Below are 21,283 nucleotides of genomic sequence, written 5' to 3'. Positions count from 1 at the left end.
TTGTAACATCATAATAATAATAATAATAACATGAACAGAAAAGCAAAAAAGAAACCCCGCGATCCCAGTTGCTCCCGAACCCTGCAATCTAAATGTCATTCATTATTATCTGTTGCCAGCAGTACGAGTCTTCCCCCCTGGAAGAGAAAAGAGCCGAGAAATCATTTTTCAGAGGACTTCCCGCTCGTGCGGTGATGTCCGTTCTGGCGTGGCCTGCCATTTCGACTGGCCTCACCGGTCTTCGCCACTCCTGTAGGCACCAAGTAGCCTCGGAGCCACAGGCACGAGTCCGACGTGAGTCTCAGGCCCGTCGAGACGGCAGCCTTGCTGAGAGCTAGGTAGCCACCGTCGCCGACGGCAGTGCGTTCAGAGGAGTAGGTGTTGAGCACGTAGCCCTTGCCGTCCTCGGCGATGCGGAAGGGGGCGGAGGCGTATTCCTTGAAGGTCTCCTTGATGGTCTCGGAGGTGTTGAGCATGACGGGGATGGTGTTGTCGATGCGGTTGAGGCCCTCGTTGCCCAGAGCGTCGGCCTTAGAGACGTAGGGCGCCACGAGGCCGTAGGGCTTCGCGAAGTAGGGGAGCATGGGCTTCGCGAAGTTGGCGTAGCCCTGGTCGGCGAGCTCGAGGGAGCGTTTGCCGTAGGGGTTGGTCTTTAGGTTTTCAATCGAGTCGGAGACGAAGGGATAGGAGGTGAGGTGCTGGGTGAAGGCATTGGGTCAGTATGGAGAGCAGCGGGCGTTTTGATACTGGGGGAGACATACGCTGATGAATTGGGATTGCGGCATGTCGCCGTTCACAACTGGCTCGCCCATGACGTCCTTTTCAGCGTGCGGCATATATGGATAGATAGATGGTGGTGGGTGAGAATGTGGGAGGAGGAATACTCTGTACAGGCAGGAAATATCCAAGTCAGCTCGCAGGACGGGCGATTTGCCAACCAACGCGGGGCCAGCTTACCTGATGCAAACACGCAGAAAGTCACAACACGAGCAACGTGGTCAGCAGGGAAACGGAGAAGCAATTGAACTGGTACTAGACAAGATTTATCACAGGCCACGGAGCAGGGAGGGCAAACTATATAGGGGAGCAGAGGGAGGCAAACAGGCTTCTCGGAGCAGAACCGCTAGTAAATAGACCGGGACGGGGGCACTCGTCCATGCCAGCGACTGGCGCGCTGGCTCGCTGAAGCTTCGTCCAGCTTCCCCCTCGCCGCGACAGCCATTCGAAACTCTGAGCCTGGCCTCGTTCAGCACGAAGGTTTGTGTGCGCGGCGTCTAGATTGCTGCCCGCCCAGCAAATCACAGCGGGCGTCCGCACAACGACCCTTGGCGCACGACGCCGGCATGTGATAGCAGGCACCGGCATTCCTGCACTGCTGCTGCGGTGCGAGGGCTGATACGCAGACCCTGCGGTGTGCGACGCTCTTCCATGGCAGCCAGGAAACTCTACGGCCCTGTTGGGCCTTGCTGGCGGCATTGGATGATGCAATCGCCGCCCGTCCTCTGCAGCCACGCCTGCCGGGCTAGTAGTGTCTGGCGGCTGCTCTGTTTCGACGCTGCGTCCCGTCCTCGCTGACGCTCGCTCTCTGGCTGTTCCTGGCGCGGATGGCAGCGGTGCGGCGGCGAAGTGGCTGTCACTGTTTGCCGTGTTTGCTTGCTGCCCGCCCAAAACGGAATGTGTTGGTTGACATGTGAAGGCCGCTGATGTCATGGCTGCTTAGCTAAGGCGCGCGGGCGGTCTCACTCCGGCCCTGCCAGAGGGAACACCCGCACCGCTCGCTGTCAAGCTACGGGCCTCGCTGCAGGGCGCGGGAAATGCCGTACAGACCAGCATTCTTGTTATTGCCGTGAGCGCCCATATCCACCGCTGCACGTTCCAGACTGCGCTCGCGGTGGTCGGAGCGGGCCCGACGCTGACGGGGCGATCCGCTTTTTGTCTGAAGCTGTGCCTGCGCTGCGACATTTGCTGGGCCCCCTTTGATGCACCACAAGCGCAGGGGTGGAAATTCGACACCGCAACTTCTGGCATGATATCTTTTCCTGATTGCCGGGCTTGGATTGCCTCACCACCTCACCTTGTGCGGCCGCCTAGACTCCGCCCGGCGAGGACCCTTGCTTGGTCATATCAACTGCAACCATGCCCGGGTGCGTTATCTCGCGAGATGATTGCGACATGTTTCTGCATAGATTGTAGGCAGATGCGCACAGATAGTACCGTCCTGCATCTCCCGCTGAAACATCTTTTTTCGTCCGGCCTCTCTGAGCAAATCTGCGACCGAAATTATGCATGTTTGATATCGGCCAGGGATGCTGCTCGGCTGCGGCCCGCGAAATACCGCCACGCCTTGTCTTTCTACATTACTCAGTCATTTGTCTAAATATGGCCTCATTCTGGGAATATGACTGTCGGATTCCATTGGATATCTGGTAGCTACCGGGCGGGACGCCGGAATCTGCGCCATTATTTTAGGACCAATCTGGCCCCGCCCCGATACTGCGAACTCCTGGAATCCTTGCTAGGCCACGGAGTGCCCATCTGATGCCTGCTCTGGGCATCCCACTCCCACACGTGTTTCACGTTTTCATGATCGTTATTGGCAAGAGTTTGCCTATGGATTTAGCGCGCGGTCCCCCTTCGTCCTCCCGGCGCTTTCCTCACAATAATGTCAATTAATTTACAATTGTTTGACGGACGTAATAAGAGGATCTTTACCGTAGGACCTGTACGTCTTGGCTACAGCCTTGTTTTGCTTCGTAGAGTGGTTCAGTTGTGTCGAGTTGGGTAGGAGGCTGACGAGAATGGAGTCCCTAGTGCTGCTAGTTTATGGGCAGCCCAACCCTTCTGGCTGATCATCTTGCCACAAACTCCAGAAGCAAAACCGAAAATACATGGCCACATGTCCGCTGGCTTCGGAGATCGATATCGTCGGGTGGGTAGATAAAGGTCTATGCGTGTCTTATCATAATTGTGCGCGCTTGCCCGCGCCTAGTGTTGGCGCTGTGCTTATCATAACCGCAAACCCACCAGGGGCTACAGACTAGAGACCCGTTTATCTTGCGTATGTGCTGCCTGCCAATACTGTTTCAAGAACAGCTTTTTCACATGTGAACCGCTGTAGCAAATGAGGCTATTCGAGAGAGAATTGGCCACCCAGGCCCCCACCGAGCAACTACACATAAATTGGCGGTTTGCACAATAATGAGCATTACTGTTGCATATATGGGAGCTATGCTGAAGGTTAGTAGGGAGTCATCTGCCATGACTACCCGACAGTGGGCCTGCGGTCAATGCCGGCATGATACGATCAATGGCACTATCTGCCAGGAAAGATATCACTATGAATGTCAGGATGATGAAGTAGGTTAATTGTTGACATTGTTATGGTAGCACATTTCGCCATATATTTTATTTCCATTGCTATCGGCAAAAGCCTTCGGCTTAGAAAAAAGCATACATAACCGTGGTTGGGTGTGGGTGCTGGTCCTTGACCGTTGGACCCAGTTTCATCGAGAGTTTTTCACGATGCACGGAGTGCAAGATAGAATATTAACTTCGTTATCTCATTGCCTGTTATGCATGGTTTTTCCATTTTTTGATCCCTCTCTCACTATGGCATATCTATGCATAAAAGACGCGAAGCACTTATAGCAACCGGGACCATCCCATCAAAAAAGGAAAAGAGATAAAACATTTAGAAACCTAGATAAATCCTCGTTAGCTCTTCATACTAAACAAGTCCACCAATATCATAGGTAGAAAGTTTCGATAGTAGAGACGTACGCAGAGGAGTGAAGAACCATCTGTTCTTTCCACTTGTGTAGCGGTCCTCCAACGCTTTCTTCACCGTCTTCTTGGCCTCTTCTCGCTGCGATACCTCCTTGAATGTATCGTTTGTGACAACACCCTTCAATCCTTCCAGTTCGAGCGTGTAACGGGTGGGCATCAGGTGGTTATAGTTGACGGTCTTGATGAACGGCTTGACCTTGCTGCGCTTGGCTACCTTCTTAGTGCCCATTCTCTTTGTGACTTTCGAAGGGTAGCGCTCAATTCCGGCGACGAGGGCATAGGGGAAAGGGTGGGCTTTGGAACCGTTGTCGTAGGGTTGGATGATCACGACCTGTAAAATTTTTGCCAAAAGTCAGCCATAATTTGCATATTTAACTAAATTTTCCGCCATGAGAGCCCTCGCGTGTCCGGTATCTTCAACTTTGAGATGCGCAAGTCCAATTCTTTGAATCCATAACTCGTCCGATACTCAAAATTCCAAATCGATATCACACAGGCAGGCCCATCGTCCACCCAGGGAATGCGAAAGAAAATTGTTTCGTACCTTTTTGCCGGCATATCGACCTCTGGTGATAATGGCCACACGGCCAACCTTCATGACTATCTCAAAGAGTCAGCATCGCGCCACTCGCCGAATCGCAATTATCTGGCGCGGAGTCCGTGGAACATACACTTCATTTTTCAAAAGTCCTGGCGAATGTCGGCGGGCTCTGGGTAGGCGGGATGTTGGAGAGAGCGTGTGCTGGTCGACTTTTCGGCACGCCTGTTGGGTTCAACCAGTTCAAAAAACGCACCGAAATTGGAGAGTCGGTGTGTTTGTTGTGTGCCGGCTGGTGATTGGCCCGCTTATCGAGGACTGGTCTAGCCCTATTTGGATAGTTGCTCCGCTGTACTGAGCAGGATCACATAAGCAGCATCCTTCAGTCGCCCCGGCAACCTCGTGCTTGTTTACTCACCGCCGGGACCAACCGCCCAATGATGCCGCGCGGTTACGCAGTTGCCATGTCAAGACTGCTGTGACCTGCGCTGCTCCGCTTTGTTTACCACTTCCCGAATTGATATCTACTGACTCCGCATCATGACACTTGCGTGATTCATAGGTACTGGCGTTTTGATTTTATGTCCCTTTGTTGTTAACGATTTTACGATACCTCAAAATATTTCATTTGCGACACGTTATTTTTGGATTCCCACAGCCAAACTATGGCGCCGGGCGAGAGAGAACCCAATTCAGATCGAGAGCTTGTGCTCAAAAGCCACCGGCACCATCATTCCATGTCTGAAGCAAGCCGCCCCCATATCCCGATGTATGTCAGCTCCATTTCGAATCAGCTAGAATTGAGGAGCTTGATGCCTAACCCAACAACTCTACAGGTGGGATAGTGCTGACCCCGAGAGAGCACCGCCGCCGCTTCCGTTAAACCCGGGGTCAAACAGCCCAGCAACAAGAGCCAACATTTCTGCATCTATACAAGCGGCTGCCACCGCGTTGGTAGAAAAGAGCCATGACAGCACGCCCAGCACATACACAGTAAACCCCATGCCGTTGAAGCCTTCGGCGGAGAAATCGCTCATCAAAGGTCAATATCATAAACGAATGCAATCATATCACAATGCCACAACAAATAGCCGTGAATTTGCATCTTATCTCGAGAGAAGATCGCCGGAAAAACCACTTCGTGCGAACGTATATGACCAAGAAGTAAAGACTCCGGAAAAGAATCCACCTCGATCCAGTACGGCAACGCCCCCGGGAAGAGAATCTCCTACCCATCGGCCGGCCAGTCGATATTTGTCCAAGCCAATCCTGGGGGAAAACACACCGCCCTCTGCCACAATGCTTGCGCTTCAAAATATGCAAGTGCCTATTGACATTGATCTTCCCGCGTCAGCCTTGTCAAATACCACCAACAGTGTCGCTAAACAACAGCAGCCGCCGCAGCAAGCCCCACAGAGCATTGAAGCCCTTTCTGCCCAAATAATTAGTTTAACTGGCATTGCTACATCCTTGCAACAAGAAATGGCGCAGCTCAGCCGCAGGAGTAAGGATAATGCGACCGATCTTGTGAGCCTCAAGGCTGCCACCAACGCAAGAGATGAAGACATTCGGAAAAGCTTGAAAGAGCTAGCGACGAATTTGTCTGCCAAATTGCTGGAAGAATCTGGAAGTCGCTCATATATGAATGCTGGGGCAGGCCCCTTTATGATTGAAAACAAAGACGCATCTCCAGGCTCGAGAAAAAGCTACACGTTACCGCGTATTCCAAGTCCAAATAGCTTTGCCATCGCGATGGAAAGAGAGCTTGCAGGCTCACCCGCTATATCCACAGATGGGTCCGCAAGCATCGCACTTCTCGAGAAAGTTTTGAGGGAGATGGCGACGAAAGAAGGGCAGGAGCAGCTGTTGCAACTTGTTGAAGGAATGAAGTCAAATTCTACCGACAAAAGTACAGATGGGCCTATGCTTACAATGTTGGAGGAAATTCTAAATGTTGTGAAGGAAAGCTCTAATAGCCGGGCTCTGGTAAAATCGAAGTCTAGGGGTTCGGTTGATGGGGATTTATCCGACCCTTTTGTAAACACTGACCCAAGGGGCGATTCACCAGAGCCGTCTCCATCCAAAGCAGAAGATATCCTCAACGTTTTAAAGCGGGTCAAGGCCAGCGTGTCGGAAGGTGGGGGAATTACCAATGAAGTCAAGGCGCTTGTTCGAGAACTACGCGGCGAGGTTTTGGGCATGGGCAGGGAGATTGCTCGAAAGCTCGAAGAGGCCGAGACACGCCAACCCGCAAATGACACCGAGTTGGTTGTACCAAGCAAAGAGGAGATTGAACACATTGTCGAAGAGGGCTTGGTTCAGCTACGGAAACAGATGGAACAGCTGATATCCGAAAGCCGTCAAGAACCAGCACCACCGGTCGTAAACTGTGGCTTGAGTAACGAAGAAATTTATTCGGCATGTCAAAAAGCAGTGGAAGAAAGTTCTTTTGCCAATCAACCTCCGCCTGAACCAGCGAAGCCTGGAATTCAGAGAGAAGAAATTCTTGAGGCGGTTAGGGAAGCTTGGGAAACTTACAAGCCTGAAATAGAACTCCAAAATTTTGGGCTCGAAAGAGAAGAAATATTGGAGTGTTTGACGGAGGGGCTCAAAGAATACCAGCCCCAAAAAGAGGCCGTTGAACCGGGCGCCACTTACGAACAAGTTGTGGAGGCCATCAATATTGCTCTTCAAGACTTCAATCCACCACGCGTGGAGCCGGATATATGCTCTATTCGTGACGACCTTGTTAATGCTGTGCGTGAATGTCTGGAGAGCTTCGAGTGGCCAGTTCCTCCAGCAGTTTTCGAAAGAGAAGCACTGTCACGAGAGGATATCTTGATAGCTGTTAAAGAAGCCTTTGAGAGTCGAGAACCCATCGCAAAAGAGCCCGAAATCAGCCGAGAGGATGTCTTTGAAGCTGTTCGAACTGGTTTTCACGACGCGTCTAATTCGGTCGGTGATAACTTCGGCGGTCAAGTAATTGAGCATTTCAATGGAGTAATCACGGAGATGAAAGAAGAGTTTAAAGAGTACTCCGCAGCAAATGGCAGAGACACGGAACAGGTGCTCGATGCCATTAAAGACGGCCTTGAAGTGTTGCGCGGAGAGATTGAATCATATGTTGACCGGGCGGCAGATGTCACTGGCAAAGACGAAATAATTGACACAGTGAAGGACGGATTTCGACTTCTACAAGGCGACTTAGAAAAGACAATCGCAGAATCTTCAGCGGGTCGACCAACCGACACTGTCGAGTTATTGGATGCTATGGAAAAGGAATTCGAACACCTCCGCCAGACACTTAGCGGCCTTCTTATCCGAAGTAATGTTTCCAGTGAAAAAGATGAGATTCTTGATGCGATTCGTGATATCACAGAAGGGGATCATTTCAAGAAAGACAATCCTGAGCTAACAAATACAATCCAAGAGGAATTTGGGCACTTGCGAGACACTCTCAGCATGGCTATCGTGAGGGCAGATCCAACAACGGAGAAGGATGAGATCATATCTGCCATGAAGGAAAGCCTCGAGACTTTGCTTGGTGAATACACCCAGAAGAAAGACAATGAGAGCATCCTATCTAACACGAGCGAGCTCCTCGACGCGTTCCATGACGGAGTTGATGCCCTTCGGTCTGATATGGACAAGATATTGAACAAAACTTCAGACACCAGCTTCAATGATGAACTGTTCGAGACACTTAAAGACGGATTGTCAAACATTAGGGCGGAAATTGAGGAGCTCCGTGAGTTCCAGAAGGAAGAAAATGAAAGCAATGCTGCACGAGGCAAGGAGTTGATGCTGAAGAAAGAGTCGTCAATTGGCGCCGATATTGAGAGCCTCAAGGCATTGGTTATTCAGTTGCAAATTAAAGTGGACTCCATCGACCAAACGCCTAAAACCCCTGAAATAGATCCAAACATCGCCAAAAAAGAGGATTTGACAGAAATGCTCGACGCTGTCAAAGAGATGCAGGGCCTTGTTTCGGAAATTGGTTCTCGTGAAAATCCAATGGATGGCGCAGCAATGAAAGAAGATGTTGAAGCTGTCGGATTGCTTGTTGACAATATCAAATTGCGCCTAGACGAGATGTCTACCTCAACAAACGCTAGTTTTGTCACTGCTGAACGTGTGGAAGGCTTGGAAGTCCTTACAAAGGAACTTAAGGAGCTAATCAGCGGATTTGTCACGCACGTGGAAAAAGAAGCACCTACAAAGGCCGAAGTCACCAATCTAGAGACCGTTTTGAAAGACATCTGGACAGTCGTAGAAGAAATTAAGAGCTCATCATCAAAGGAGCCCGAGGATGACTCTGCAAAAATCAACAAGGAGGACTTCCAGAATCTGGAAACCCTGATGTTCGAGATTAAAGCCCAGCTAGATGACTTCGTCCTTCCAGATGTGGAGACACTACCCACTAAAGATGAGCTCAGTCTACTCACGTCCTTAGTAAATGAGTTCAAAGAAAAGGTAGAGGCTGAAAATCAAATGACAGCGCAAGCGTTTGAGGCCCGCAAAGTAGAGCACGGAGGTATTGCTGAGAAAATTGAAGACGCAAAGGCTTTGATCAGTGGACTCCGCGACGAGATTAGGGAAAAGCTCGCTGAAAGTGACCAGAGTTTTAGTGATATTAAAACGATGGTCTTGGGCTTCAACGATGCGGCTGAGGAGTTGGCTAAAGCAGAAACAATTAAAGAGCTTTCCGACCTTGTGACTCGTGAATTTGAACGGTCTCATGGGGACCGTGAAGCAGTCAAAATGGAATGGGAGGAAAAGCACAGTGAATTGCTGGCGAAGCAGGAAGACGGCAAGGGTGCTATCCTCTCAGACCTGGGCGCGAAACTCGACGAAAAATTTGCTGAAGTTATTGCGAAATATGACGATGCTCAAACTTCCTTAGAAGATAAATTTTCTTCCACCGAGGAAAGGGACGTGCAGGCGCTTGAGTCACTCACTGGCACAAAGAACCTTGTCGAAGATATCAAGGCTGTCATAGATGGCTTGGGAACCACTTTGACGGAAGCATGCGACAGGATGAGTGACGACGCAAAAACATTTTTCGAACGAGTGGATCAGTCGTTTTCAAAAGTTGACGAATTGCACTCTGATGTAAAGATGCAGCATGAAGATATAAAGAGCCAGTTTGAACAAGCCTTCGCAGCAACTGATCGATTGGAGCGCCATGCCGCAGATTCTCACCCCGAGCTTCTGAGCTCTCTCAAAGGAATATTAGATATCGTTGGCCAGCACTACGAGCATTCTCAAAAAGCGACCGCAGAGATCAAGACTGATCTTTCAACAATACCTCAGGCAATTACTCCGCTTTTGCCCATGCTGGCATTGCCAGCTCCAGAGGAACCTAAAGAAGAGCCAATGTACGAGAAATATGACGACACCACGGTGCAAGAGAAGTTGGATACACTCCTTTCCAAAGAAAATCCGCAATGTGAGAAGTACAATGATTCACAAATCCAAGAGAAGTTGGATGCGCTGCTCCTGAAGGATATCCCAGAACCGGAGAGGTATGACGATGGTCCAGTACATGCGAAACTGGATGAAATTCTCGGCAAGGAGCTTCCACAATGCGAAAAGTATGACGATTCACAAGTTCAAGAAAAACTAGATGCACTTATTCTTAAGGACTTTCCAGAAGTGGAGAAGTACGACGATACGCAGGTACATGAGAAGTTGGATGCCATTCTCGCAAAAGAGCAGCCACAGGCAGAGGTGTACGATGACTCGAAGGTACATGACAAACTTGACACGCTGTTAAAGGAATCGAACGCAACAACCGAATCTATTGCGAGAATCGACAAGCTCGATGAAATTCACGAGCGTCTCACAAGCATGGCAAAGGAGGTCGGCGAATTAATGGCGACGCAGTCAAAGATCATTACCGAGGAGCACGAGAGCAAGAAGAAGGAGGCAATAGAAACGGCAATCGCTTTGGAAAAGAGATTGGCCCAAAAGGAGAAAGTCGAGGCCGAGGTTGTCACACTTAATGAAGAGAAAGAAATCCTCCTCGAGTCGATGAGACTGCTTAGAAAAGACAACGATGAACTTTCGAAAGAGAACGTCAGACTGGCCAAAGAAGTAGCAGGCCTAGAGACAGCCTTGCGCATCCGCCGTGAAGAAGTTCAGCTTATGGAGAGTCGCGCCGAAGATCTCGAACGTAGAATCGTTGAAGGCGTTTTGGATCATGCTCGAAGCCAACTCCTTGGTCGATCTATACCTCTTGATATGGCGAACATGAAACGCGTTCCAAGCTCTGCGAGTACAGTGACCCGGCGCAGTACTGCTAGTACGTCCACGAAAGACAGTGGGATTCTAGGAAGTGGTGTCAATGTAGCGCTGAAACGACGACCGCCTTTGAGATCGAAAGCCTCATCCACCTTATCCTCGAGTTCGGGGAACGAGAGGAGGATCCTCAGTCTCAATCATGTCTCAGGAAATCGTGGACCTAAAGACCGACAGTCTTTGCCACAAACTAGCAGTGGTGGCCTGTCTAATCTCAAGAGAAGTCATTCTGTTAAATCCACCTTTCCATTTCGCAAAGCCTCTTGGGATACAACAAGTTTCATGGCAAATAAAGAAAATGAAGTTGTAAAGGAAGAGGATGAGACATCTGTTGCTGATGAAAGTGATACTGGAACAGAGAGAAGAACGAGCTATTCAAGTATCCGCGAGGATGATCTGTCCTCAATAAATGGCAGTATTTTCTCAGCTGATCGAAAGATTAGCTGCAGCTCGACCAACGCTCTCGTTTCAGCGCAACAAGGGGCGTTCGTTGAGGAAGCAAATAGCGGTGATAAAATAGATTCAAAAGGGGATACAATCGAAGACGAGGGTGAAGAGCAAAGCGTGCTAGAGCCCGATTCTGGAGATGAAGATGGTGTCGATGGGCTGGCGGAGGTGAACGAGAATGAACTAGTTCGATATGCCCAGGGTACTGATAGCGGTATCGGGGCGGACCTAGCAGAAAATGGGGCGAAGGAGTCGGTTACTGCGTAGGCTATGACTGTTCTCCCGGCGCCCCGTGTGAGGGCTGATAGTTTCCTTTGTGATTTTGTATGTTTTTGACCAGTGGTTTTGACAGCGATTGCTTCTACTGTGCTTTTTGTGTGCTGCTGGATTCACTCCAGCAGGTAATTACCAGTTGAAGTTTTTGAGCGAGGTGTTCGTATGCACGCGTGTTTGATGATACCACTGTCGTTGACCGACGATTGTTGTCATTAGAATGATTATATAATGAAGCTCTTTCGTCCGCTTATGTCATCTACATCCTGGCTAGACCGTTTCAGGGGCGTTGGGCTGCGGGAGCTAATCCTAGAGAGGCTAGATTCTCCCCAACAATCCTCCGCGGGCGGTCAACGGCTCCACCTGACGCGATTGGCCGACGTCACGCGGCAGTACTGCTCAGAGGCACAGGTCGTGCGACTTGATCCTCCTTCCAACGCGATGCTGGCCCGCTGAATTGCCTTTGCTCTGCTTCTCGCCTTGAGGCCATGACCGGCTTCCGCACTTCGTCCTAGGGTGCGAGCGCTTGGTCTTTATTTGCTCCTTATTTCGCTTCGCGTCCACTCTCTCCTATCACCCCAGGGTCTGGCTTGCGCGCGAACTACCATGTTGGACCCCATCCCTCCGCCGCCAGAATGGCTTCAAGATGCTGTCCGCCCCTTCTCTGAATACGTTGCTTTACCCTCTTTGCCATATCATATTCATGAAGTTATTGGTGCTTTTGTTTTCTACCAACTTGTCCAGTCCGTCATTTCACCCATGCTGTCCTCATGGCTTTTCCCGACTATATATCCCAAGTTCCCGCGACGAACCAAGTTAAACTGGGATGTTCATGTTGTCTCGCTTGTTCAGAGTACTCTGATAAATTCTGTTGCTATCTGGGTGTTGTTTGTGGATAAAGAAAGGAAGAACATGAATACAGCCGAAAAGGTATTCGGCTACAACAGCAGCTGTACAATGATCCAGGCCCTTGCTACAGGGTATTTCCTCTGGGATCTGATAGTCAGCACTCTCCATATTGATATATTCGGAATCGGGTTATTCTTTCATGCCGTTAGCGCTCTATGCGTCTTCAGCTTGGGATTCGTAAGCGCCACCCCTTTTGTCTTATCCATCCACAAAGGCTTGCTAACTCCCCCTTGTGATTCATCCAGCGACCTTTTGTGAATTTCTATAGCCCGATATTTATTCTTTACGAACTTTCAAGTCCGTTTCTCAATTTTCACTGGTTCTTCGACAAAGTCAACATGACTGGAAGTAGGGCTCAGTGGTACAATGGCATAATACTTCTCGCTGTATTTTTTAGTTGTCGTTTGGTATGGGGAACATACCAGTCAGTACGGGTCTTCACGGATATTTTCAAGGCACTTAGTCAGTCTCGTGGTTCCGAAGATCTTCGAACTCCATTCGACATCTACACAATGGTTTTCCAGGGACGGAATAATACGATTTGCATCGATGAGGCTTGCGTGAAAGCCAGCAATGAAATATCCAAATTTGCGCATCATCAGGAAGATGGCATTCCACTTTGGCTTGTGCTTCTATACCTCGGCAGCAACCTCATCCTTAACTCTTTGAACTTCTTTTGGTTTTCAAAGATGATTGATACCGTCATGAAGAGGTTCAGGGCGCCCGCGGAGGGTAAGGTGAAACAGGAAATTATTCCAAAAGTTGTTGAAAAAGAGGCTGAAGCAATGGTGCTTGAAGCGGCTGCTACTTTGGAAGAGGAGGAAAGAGTATTTATTAATGGTGGTATGAAGGACGAGGATGTTGATGACCGCAAGCCCATGGCAGCTCCTTCTTCAGCGGCTCAATATAAAGGCCCTGGGACCCGAAGACGAAAGGCCTAATATTCTATGAATTTATGTACCTGTTGGGAGACTTTTGCGTAAACGTTCTGTTTGAGCCCTTCCCTTATTTTGCGTTTTTCTCCATCGCTTTAATTGTGCGATCTCTGGTGGCTGGTCTGTTACTCTCGAAATGTAGATATAATGACTCGTGATTGATATTATCAAGTTAGATGTTAGATGTGAACCTCTCGGATCTATTGTAGTTCTTGTTACTGTAATTGTAGGCGACTATTCTTTTGCACTAAACCCTACACTTCGAATCACTGCCGAAACATATTATTTATTTGACGACCTATAACTATAGTGTTTTAGGATTAACGAGAAAAATCCTTGAAAAGAAGTGTATAAAATCTAGAACTGTTGCACAACACCAAGATTCCTTAACTCGCCCACCCCGAATACCTGATATGACCATAGACGCCTTTTGAACATGAACAACATCTCCTTTTCACCCCATTCGTACTCTCACCTTCCCACGTGGGTGGGCCTAGATAGCATATATCGAACAGCTTCCTTCGCGATGGGTGTGTCCCAAGCGCTGCCCGACCCTCCTCTCCTAAACTCAGGGGCATCAGGATCCGTACGACCCGCCTTCGCAGATTCTCCCAGAATAATTTCCAGATCACGTCTTTGGCTAAGGAACCATCGCTTGATGAAATGCACGGGGTCCTTACTCAGGTTAATAAAGAAAGAATGCTTGGCCTTGGAGTGGTGAAGGGCCTGGATTACGAGGGCAAGCTGGTCGTCTAGCTTAGAGACTTGTCGGAGCATCGATGGAAACTCCGTTGCTGCAGTGAGTCGAACCATTCTTCGACGCATTACATCATCAACAGCAAGGCGAATGTCATAGATTGCAGGAACGGGATTATCATGGAATTCTTTGTCGACGCGAATTGTGAAGGGAATTTTGATAGGAGGAAGGGGGGTGCAGTGTGGTCCAATGAGTTCGGGGATTGCGGGGAAGTAGATCTTGTCTCTTCCAAAAACCTGGAGCTGAGAATTAGATGACTATCTTCGGACCAATTGATACGTACTATATGTATGGCGTGCGTTATACATACCGCTCTTAGACGTTCGTTGCACGCGACAGCTTGTTTCTCTTCAATCTCCTGGAGACCGGCGGCTTTAATGTATTCCCAAAGCCCGATAATGATACCAGCACGGGATTCCTCTTCCACGTCAAGTATCGATGCTAGGTCCTTACTCAACAGATACCGTTCTGGATTCTCGTCTCTTGTCATTGTTATAAAACCGTTGATGTTGACCTCAGCTGCTCGTGAAAACTGTAACGAGTCGAAATCGGAGACGGGAGACGGGTTTATTGGGTTTGGCAGTAAAGGTGGCTTGTTCCAGACAATTGTAGCCAAATCCGCTACTCCAGGCTCGGAGGGTTTTTCGAACTCAACTGTTATGGTTTTGAAAAAATGCGACAGTCTTTTTCTAACTGCAAAACTGGACCTTGTGCTATTGGTTTGTTTCTGCGGCGGCTTCTCTTCCTCCATCGCATCTGAATCTTTCTCTAGATCTCCAGTAGTTTCATCATCTGGGCTAGTAAAGTCTGACATGTCCCCGAGAAAGCGTCCTTCAATTTTCACTTTATAGCGGCCAGTACCGATTCTTGGTGGAACATCAGGATTGTCCTCAATCTGTTGCCAGGGCTGCTGCTCAACCGTATTTGACACCCACAGCCTCATCGTGCGATATCTTCTTATATTCCTATTCACAGAGTCCTGAATATCGAGTCTTTTCCTCATGATCGCAGAATCGAGCCTTCTCTCGATCTCCTGTAGCCGCTTATATTGCTGAACTCCATCACCAATGGCAACATCTTCAATAGCGTCAGGTAGGCATTTATCGGTCGGCTTGCGACTCCGACGGTTCGAAGAATCTGGATGCAGGGGGACGTGTCGCTGCTGCGCGGCGAGAACCTGTGGGTTGGGGATACTGTGCTGTGGCACTGGCACCGGCATCATTCCTATGGACGCGAAGGAAGGTCAGCACCGACTGAAGGACTTGAATCCGCCAGAATGCAGTGATTGTAGAAATCCAAGCTTCAGTTTTAGAGGGCGGATGCTACAGACCAGGGACCCCAACGACTCTTCGCGGAGTACTGGGTTGGCGGTGATGAATAGGCTGTGGGTAAGAACGATAGTTGGGCTGCATTGGGGCGTGCATCTTGGCGATAGCCGGGGCGGCAATTAGACCAAAGAGACGAGCGGTCAGCAGTGAGCTCGCGAACTGCAAAGCGGTGGATGCGTCGCGACAGGATCAGATTGTTGTCGTGAAACCGCGCCAGCGAACAAAGCTGCGCGGAAGGGTTTGGCTTTGCTAGCCCAGTCGATTCTGGGATGCCCACACGCGCTAAACTACATACGGACAGAACTTCACGTGATAGATCTATGGGGTCGGTTTCTTGGCGCTAATGTATATATTACATAATCGCTGCAGGCTACTCCAGCAGCGACGCCTGGTTCGTATACAGGACGTCCACTACGCTGTTGAGCTTGTCGATTGTCTCCAGGGCAGCATCGTAGCCCTGGTCCCTCTCCGCTTCGTCGAAAACAATCAAACAACCCGCACCCTGGTCCAATACGCCAATAATCACCTTGTCAAGGATCATCTGCGAGAGCTTCTTCTCGACTTGTTGCGTATCCAGGCCAACCATCTTCGCAACATGATCAATCTCTACTCTGCTAAAAGGTTCAATCACTTTAATCAAATTTTGTTCGAGCATGGCGTCGTAGAGCCTCCGAAGGTGGTTTCTGATAAAAATATCACTTCCCAGCTCATATCGGTAGTCCGTCAGCGTCCTTTCATACTCCTCTAATGATCGATTTGAATGAGCCTTAGCGACTGCCTTCATAGCTTCTAGACTTGTCCCGGCATATCGAATAGCATGTTTTGAGGCCAGAAGCGTATTCACGTCGTTTGCAGAATTCAGCATGATTTTGCAAAGAAGCATGTACTGCAACGCAGAAGTGGCCTTGCTTTCCTCTTCCAGTGAGTTATAGCCGTCAAGTGCTTCGATAAAGTAGGAATACGCGGTGTTGAAGTCTTTATCTTCTGCATGAAGCATACCACTTTGCATATCCAAACCAGCTTGTAGTAATGGTGGTGTATAAACTGACGCTGCGGAGGTGCGGGCCGATGTTAGGGCAGCCCGAGCTTTTGGCTGATTACCGAGCGCGTGATAGACACGCGATTCTAGGAGCTGTACCTCAACCAACACGAGCTTATCATCGAGACGTTTAAGTTCGCGGAGGAGTGAATTGATTAAAGTAAGTGCATCATAATAAGACTGCTTTTGCATATATATTGAAACAAGCCTTGTTTCGAGGTTTTGGCGCAAAAAAGATCGTCGTTCTGATACAGCCCAGTCTATGCATGATTTAATAACCGAGATCTGAATGTCAAGGGTATTTGGTATCGCAGCGAAGAAGTCGAGAAGTTGTCGGACTGTATAAGTTAGACAATTGCAATTTAGAGCACATATATTCTAAAAAGAAGCATACCAAGTTTTGCCGATTTTGCCTTTGCAAAAGAAGAGAAGGAGGATCTGCTGGTCTTCAAGAGTTCAGCAAGTTCATTGGGTCTCCTCTGGTCGCGATATAGCTCGCCTAGTCCAACTAGGGCAGATTCGTAATCTCTAGATGAAGCATCCGTCGAGCCCGGCCCTGATGAAAGGATTTTGTGAAAGATAGCCTCTGCTTTTGGCGGATCTGTCTTGGACAAGGCAGCGGCCTCTTTCAGAAGGCTAGCATTTTGTGAGTCGTTAGGAGCCATCCCAATCCAGTACCCTATTTTAACAACGTTTGAGTAATAAGCAAAGCAGTTAAATAGAAAAAGCAGAGAGAGGCAAGATATGCTGGCGGTTGAATGCGAAAGAAGAGCTCTGATGTTGCTCCAGCTAGACCACAGCCAAGCAAGTCAAGCTCAATACGGAAGAATAATAATCCGGTATGATAAAAAGCCCGCCTCAACTCTTATTAAAAATAATAAAATACCCTGCGAGCTACTTCACAAGCTATTAACTGCGGACAATATGGTCGGTAACTTAGGCCTTCATATACTTTCAACTGCTAGTGCTGACAAGGTAGTAGAAAATAAAAGCTCTTTCACGGTCTGCTGCTTCGCAGCAGACTCCGGGAACGGGCACGACAAGACTTGCACGAAACCTCGATCCCTCTCAGCATCCCTTTGAAAGAGCACGAGAATACACCAGGGCTTTGAATGCCACCAAATTGGAAAGGATGTTTGCTGCGCCATTTATTGCGCAGCTTGGAAATGGTCACGTTGACGGAGTATATTGTATGGCAAAAGATCCAAATTCGCTTGAGCGTCTTGCGAGTGGAAGCGGTGATGGTGTGGTTAAAGTCTGGGATCTAGAGAATCGCAATGAAGTCTGGCAGGCTCAAGGGCATGAAAATGTTGTTAAGAGCGTTTGTTGGACTTCTGACAAGAAGCTGCTATCATGTGCCGCTGATAAAACCGTCAAACTTTTTGACCCTTATAATACAGCATCCGACACACCTCCTTTAGCAACATACCTTGGCCAGGGAGCTTTTACCGGGTTGTCCCAGCATGAGACACATCCTTCTTTTGCTGCTTCGTCATCGATCATTTCCATTTATGATCTTTCTCGGCCGTCTTCTACGCCATCCCAAACACTCCACTGGCCAACAAGCATCGATACGATTACCTCACTGGCATTTAATCGCACAGAAACGTCAATTTTAGCATCTGCTGCAACGGATCGATCTCTTATAATGTATGACCTACGCACATCCTCGCCTCTTACAAAAGTGGTTCTTAATCTTGCCTCAAATGCAATTGCCTGGAATCCGATGGAGGCATTCAATTTCGCTGTTGCTAATGAAGATCACAATGTGTATATATTTGACATGCGAAAAATGGATCGTGCTCTGAATATTTTGAAGGATCACGTTGCAGCTGTTATGGATGTCGAGTTTAGCCCAACCGGTGAAGAACTTGTCACGGCATCATATGATCGTACTGTTAGATTATGGAACCGTTCCAATGGGCACTCTAGAGATATCTACCATACGAAACGAATGCAGAGGTACGGTTTCCTTAGACACAGCGGATTTTAACAAACTAACATGTTGTGTAGGGTGTTCTCCGTGAAATTTACACCAGATAGCAAATACGTGTTATCCGGGTCGGATGACGGCAATATTCGTCTCTGGCGTGCGGAAGCCTCCTCCAGAAGTGGAATCAAAAGCGCACGTCAACGCCAGAAACTCCAATATGACGAAGCCCTTAAACAAAGATATGCCCACATGCCGGAGATCAGACGCATTAAGCGCCATAGACATCTTCCCAAAGCTGTAAAGAAAGCCGGGGAGATTAAAAATGAGGAGCTCAATGCTATCAAGAGGAGGCAAGAGAATATACGGAAGAATAGTAAAAAGGGGTCATTGCCTGCACGACGAAGCGAACGAGAGAAGATGGTGCTTGCGAAAGAAAAATAATTCATAAATACTAATACAGATTCACGCAAACCCCTATTTATGCTACCCGTTCCCTTTGTCCTGTACCACCCATGGATCAGCATTACCAAAGGAACAAACACCAGGGATACCCATTTCTGACGAATGACCCCTGGATATTGATTGCAATCAGGTTAATGATTATTTCTTTAAGACATTGCCGAAGTGTCAGCAGCCTGGATCATTACGAAAGTTTCAACGCCTCCTTTTTTTCGTCCGCCGAATATCCTGCTTTTTGGACTGCTTTGTCAATCCCGCTCAGACATCTAGCGAGTTTCTGGATTGACGCTGGAAGGACCGTATACCAGCTAACCAAAGATGCATAAGCTGGCATCCGGATAAGCCCACCGTTTCCACTATCAATAACAGACACAATTTTCTGGGCGACTTGAACAGGTTCTAAGACGGGTGCAAAAACTTTGTTCGGGGTTTTAATCCGTTCAAATAATTGAGTTGCTATTTGTCCCGTCTCCACAAGTAGCATCTTCACTTTCACATTTGCTCCGGATAACGCGAGCTCTGCCTCTACAGTTTTGTGAACGGCAGTGATAGCAGCCTTGGTAGCTGTATAATCCGACAGACCAGCTGCCGTAAGGTACGCTAGAACTGAGCTAACAGTCACGATTGTGCCGCCATTAGGGGACTCTTGCATGCCGGGAAGAAAGGCTTGCAAGGTATGGAAAAAAGAGCTGAGGTTTGCGTTGATAGTTTTTTGAATAGCGTTACTAGAGAGGGAAAGAAGAGGAAGGCCATTGATGGATGCAGCGACGCAATTGATGAGAATAGTTGGCGTTCCGAGCTTCACGCAAGTTAGTAACATATTATTGCAACAGACTTATTAGCCTGTAGCTGGGTAAATAGATGAATGGATTGATCGCGGAACGCACATCATTGTTTATCCTCCTAGCTACCTCTTCCACCTGGGCCTCGTCGCCTACATTGCATCGATAATATTCCACACTGGGCATTTCCTCAAATCCAAGGCCGTCTTTACCCTCTCTGTCTGGTGTTTTCTCATCCAGAACCGCAACACTCACACCCCTCATTCCATATATCTTCGCAATCAGCAATCCCACCCCGCTGGCGCCGCCGGTAATAACCACCACCTCCTCTTCTAGATCCACAGTGCGCGGCAGTCCATACGCAATGCGTCTATTCACCATTGCGAGGAGGACGACTAGCGAGAGGAGGGAGGCATATGCGACCGTGGTGATGAATGCAGGATGAGAGTACGGGGTGGCTTGTGCGCGGAGACATAGCGGAATAAGCCATGCGATGAACGGGTGGAGGAACGTCTTATGGAGAGCGCGCAGGAAAAGGTCAAGGCTGACGTGCTCGGTCCAGTGTAAGTCGTGTGGTTGTCGGTATGATGTAGGCGAAGACATTGTGAGTGCTCGACTGGGGATATGTGAAAGCTGTTGAGTGAGATCACGGAGTCATTACTCCGTGGTATTTATCCTGTACTCCGTACCCTGCCCAGAGAACGCCTGTTCTGACTCAGGGGCTTATTCTGACGCCGTCTGCGATTCAGAGGCCACGGTTTGACTTTGCACGGGAAGCTCTTCCAGCTCGTAGTTTGTTACACTGTGGTGGTGTTTCCCCAAAGCCTAAACTTTAGCCTCTTACATAGCTCCTTTTTATATCAACTCCAGGAACGCCCTTTACCTTCCCAGGATGGTAATACATATCGCGAAGCCCGCTTGCTGTCTATCGCCATAATACCTTACGCTTACTAAGTCTTGCATAGCCTTTAACTCTCCCAGTCCTTATCTAATGGTAGTGCACCGCAGGCCACTGCATTGCTAAGCTGTAGGACGTGCCTGACGTTCCAGCCATCTAACCAGTTCTTCTATATAATCAGCCATATATGTAAGCTTCATTTACTAATAATGGAAGAGGCAACTCTGCGAAAATTCAAAGACTAGTTTAAGTGGTTGCTTTAAGTAGAGGCATTATTCGCCGAAGCAGCACAAATGGTCATGTAATGAATGAGTCCTACAAGTGTCCAAGCAACCAAAGGGTTCAGCTTCTGGCCCAAGTAGGGATAGACAACAGCCGAAAGAAGAACTATACGCCATATCAGGCAGAAGGCGCTGTAGAGACCGTTATGGCCCACGCCCCAACAACCAAATCTGCAATCAGAGCATGTTCCAGAGCACTCTTGCAACAGTTGGCAAATCCACGAATGTTGTTATGAATGATACCGAAGGGCACTGACTTAAAGTCAGTAATGTGCAAAGGTTGTTTCTTCATAGCTACGAAGCTGTGGATGGAAATATATACATACATCCTGGGAGTTTTCATTGTAGGGTACGCCCGCAACTTTGCAGCAATATGTAATGTACGGTGTTCACCGCATAAAATGTGGGTAGTTGACTTCTCAATTGTCTCGTCCATTGCCGTGCGGCATAGCGTGGGACCTCTACTGCGCCGTACTGTATGTAGTTAAGCACGGTTCTGAAGAGATGGTCCGTGAGCCGATATCAACCAAGCCTTCAGCTGTAAGATTCCAGGCGAGGTAACGAGCAAATAAGTCGCACGAAAGTATAGAGCCATGCCATGCTGCTGTTGCTTTTGTG

At 48.7% G+C, this 21,283-nt stretch overlaps 8 protein-coding genes across 8 annotated transcripts; 3 read left to right on the top strand and 5 right to left on the bottom strand.

The window, feature by feature from the left end:
• Positions 1-161: 161 nt before the first annotated feature.
• On the bottom strand, positions 162-812 carry LOZ57_006046 (uncharacterized protein; the record flags this gene model as incomplete). The annotated part of the gene is made up of 2 exons (XM_049255070.1): positions 162-698; positions 762-812. 2 exons carry the CDS (start codon positions 810-812, stop codon positions 162-164), a joined length of 588 nt encoding a protein of 195 aa, XP_049105925.1.
• Positions 813-3,727: 2,915 nt separating this feature from the next.
• On the bottom strand, positions 3,728-4,384 carry RPL27B (60S ribosomal protein L27B; the record flags this gene model as incomplete). Its single annotated transcript, XM_049255069.1, has 2 exons — positions 3,728-4,117; positions 4,331-4,384. The coding sequence occupies 2 exons, from the start codon at positions 4,382-4,384 to the stop codon at positions 3,728-3,730; spliced, it is 444 nt and encodes a 147-aa protein (XP_049105924.1).
• A 605-nt stretch (positions 4,385-4,989) lies between these two features.
• LOZ57_006044 (uncharacterized protein) lies at positions 4,990-11,338 on the top strand (the record flags this gene model as incomplete). Its single annotated transcript, XM_049255068.1, has 2 exons — positions 4,990-5,093; positions 5,161-11,338. The coding sequence occupies 2 exons, from the start codon at positions 4,990-4,992 to the stop codon at positions 11,336-11,338; spliced, it is 6,282 nt and encodes a 2,093-aa protein (XP_049105923.1).
• Positions 11,339-11,950: 612 nt separating this feature from the next.
• On the top strand, positions 11,951-13,194 carry LOZ57_006043 (uncharacterized protein; the record flags this gene model as incomplete). Its single annotated transcript, XM_049255067.1, has 2 exons — positions 11,951-12,430; positions 12,499-13,194. The coding sequence occupies 2 exons, from the start codon at positions 11,951-11,953 to the stop codon at positions 13,192-13,194; spliced, it is 1,176 nt and encodes a 391-aa protein (XP_049105922.1).
• A 465-nt stretch (positions 13,195-13,659) lies between these two features.
• On the bottom strand, positions 13,660-15,164 carry ssr3 (SWI/SNF and RSC complex subunit Ssr3; the record flags this gene model as incomplete). Its single annotated transcript, XM_049255066.1, has 2 exons — positions 13,660-14,181; positions 14,256-15,164. 2 exons carry the CDS (start codon positions 15,162-15,164, stop codon positions 13,660-13,662), a joined length of 1,431 nt encoding a protein of 476 aa, XP_049105921.1.
• A 479-nt stretch (positions 15,165-15,643) lies between these two features.
• RPN6 (26S proteasome regulatory subunit rpn6) lies at positions 15,644-16,977 on the bottom strand (the record flags this gene model as incomplete). Its single annotated transcript, XM_049255065.1, has 2 exons — positions 15,644-16,650; positions 16,707-16,977. The coding sequence occupies 2 exons, from the start codon at positions 16,975-16,977 to the stop codon at positions 15,644-15,646; spliced, it is 1,278 nt and encodes a 425-aa protein (XP_049105920.1).
• Positions 16,978-17,236: 259 nt separating this feature from the next.
• sof1 lies at positions 17,237-18,686 on the top strand (the record flags this gene model as incomplete). Its single annotated transcript, XM_049255064.1, has 3 exons — positions 17,237-17,239; positions 17,295-18,274; positions 18,326-18,686. 3 exons carry the CDS (start codon positions 17,237-17,239, stop codon positions 18,684-18,686), a joined length of 1,344 nt encoding a protein of 447 aa, XP_049105919.1.
• A 202-nt stretch (positions 18,687-18,888) lies between these two features.
• LOZ57_006039 (uncharacterized protein) lies at positions 18,889-20,089 on the bottom strand (the record flags this gene model as incomplete). The annotated part of the gene is made up of 2 exons (XM_049255063.1): positions 18,889-19,503; positions 19,592-20,089. 2 exons carry the CDS (start codon positions 20,087-20,089, stop codon positions 18,889-18,891), a joined length of 1,113 nt encoding a protein of 370 aa, XP_049105918.1.
• Positions 20,090-21,283: the final 1,194 nt, after the last annotated feature.

Source organism: Ophidiomyces ophidiicola, assembly GCF_022830035.1.
Source record: "Ophidiomyces ophidiicola strain CBS 122913 chromosome Unknown scaffold_35, whole genome shotgun sequence".
NCBI lineage: Eukaryota > Fungi > Ascomycota > Eurotiomycetes > Onygenales > Onygenaceae > Ophidiomyces > Ophidiomyces ophidiicola.
This window is presented reverse-complemented; position numbering and strand designations above follow the sequence as displayed.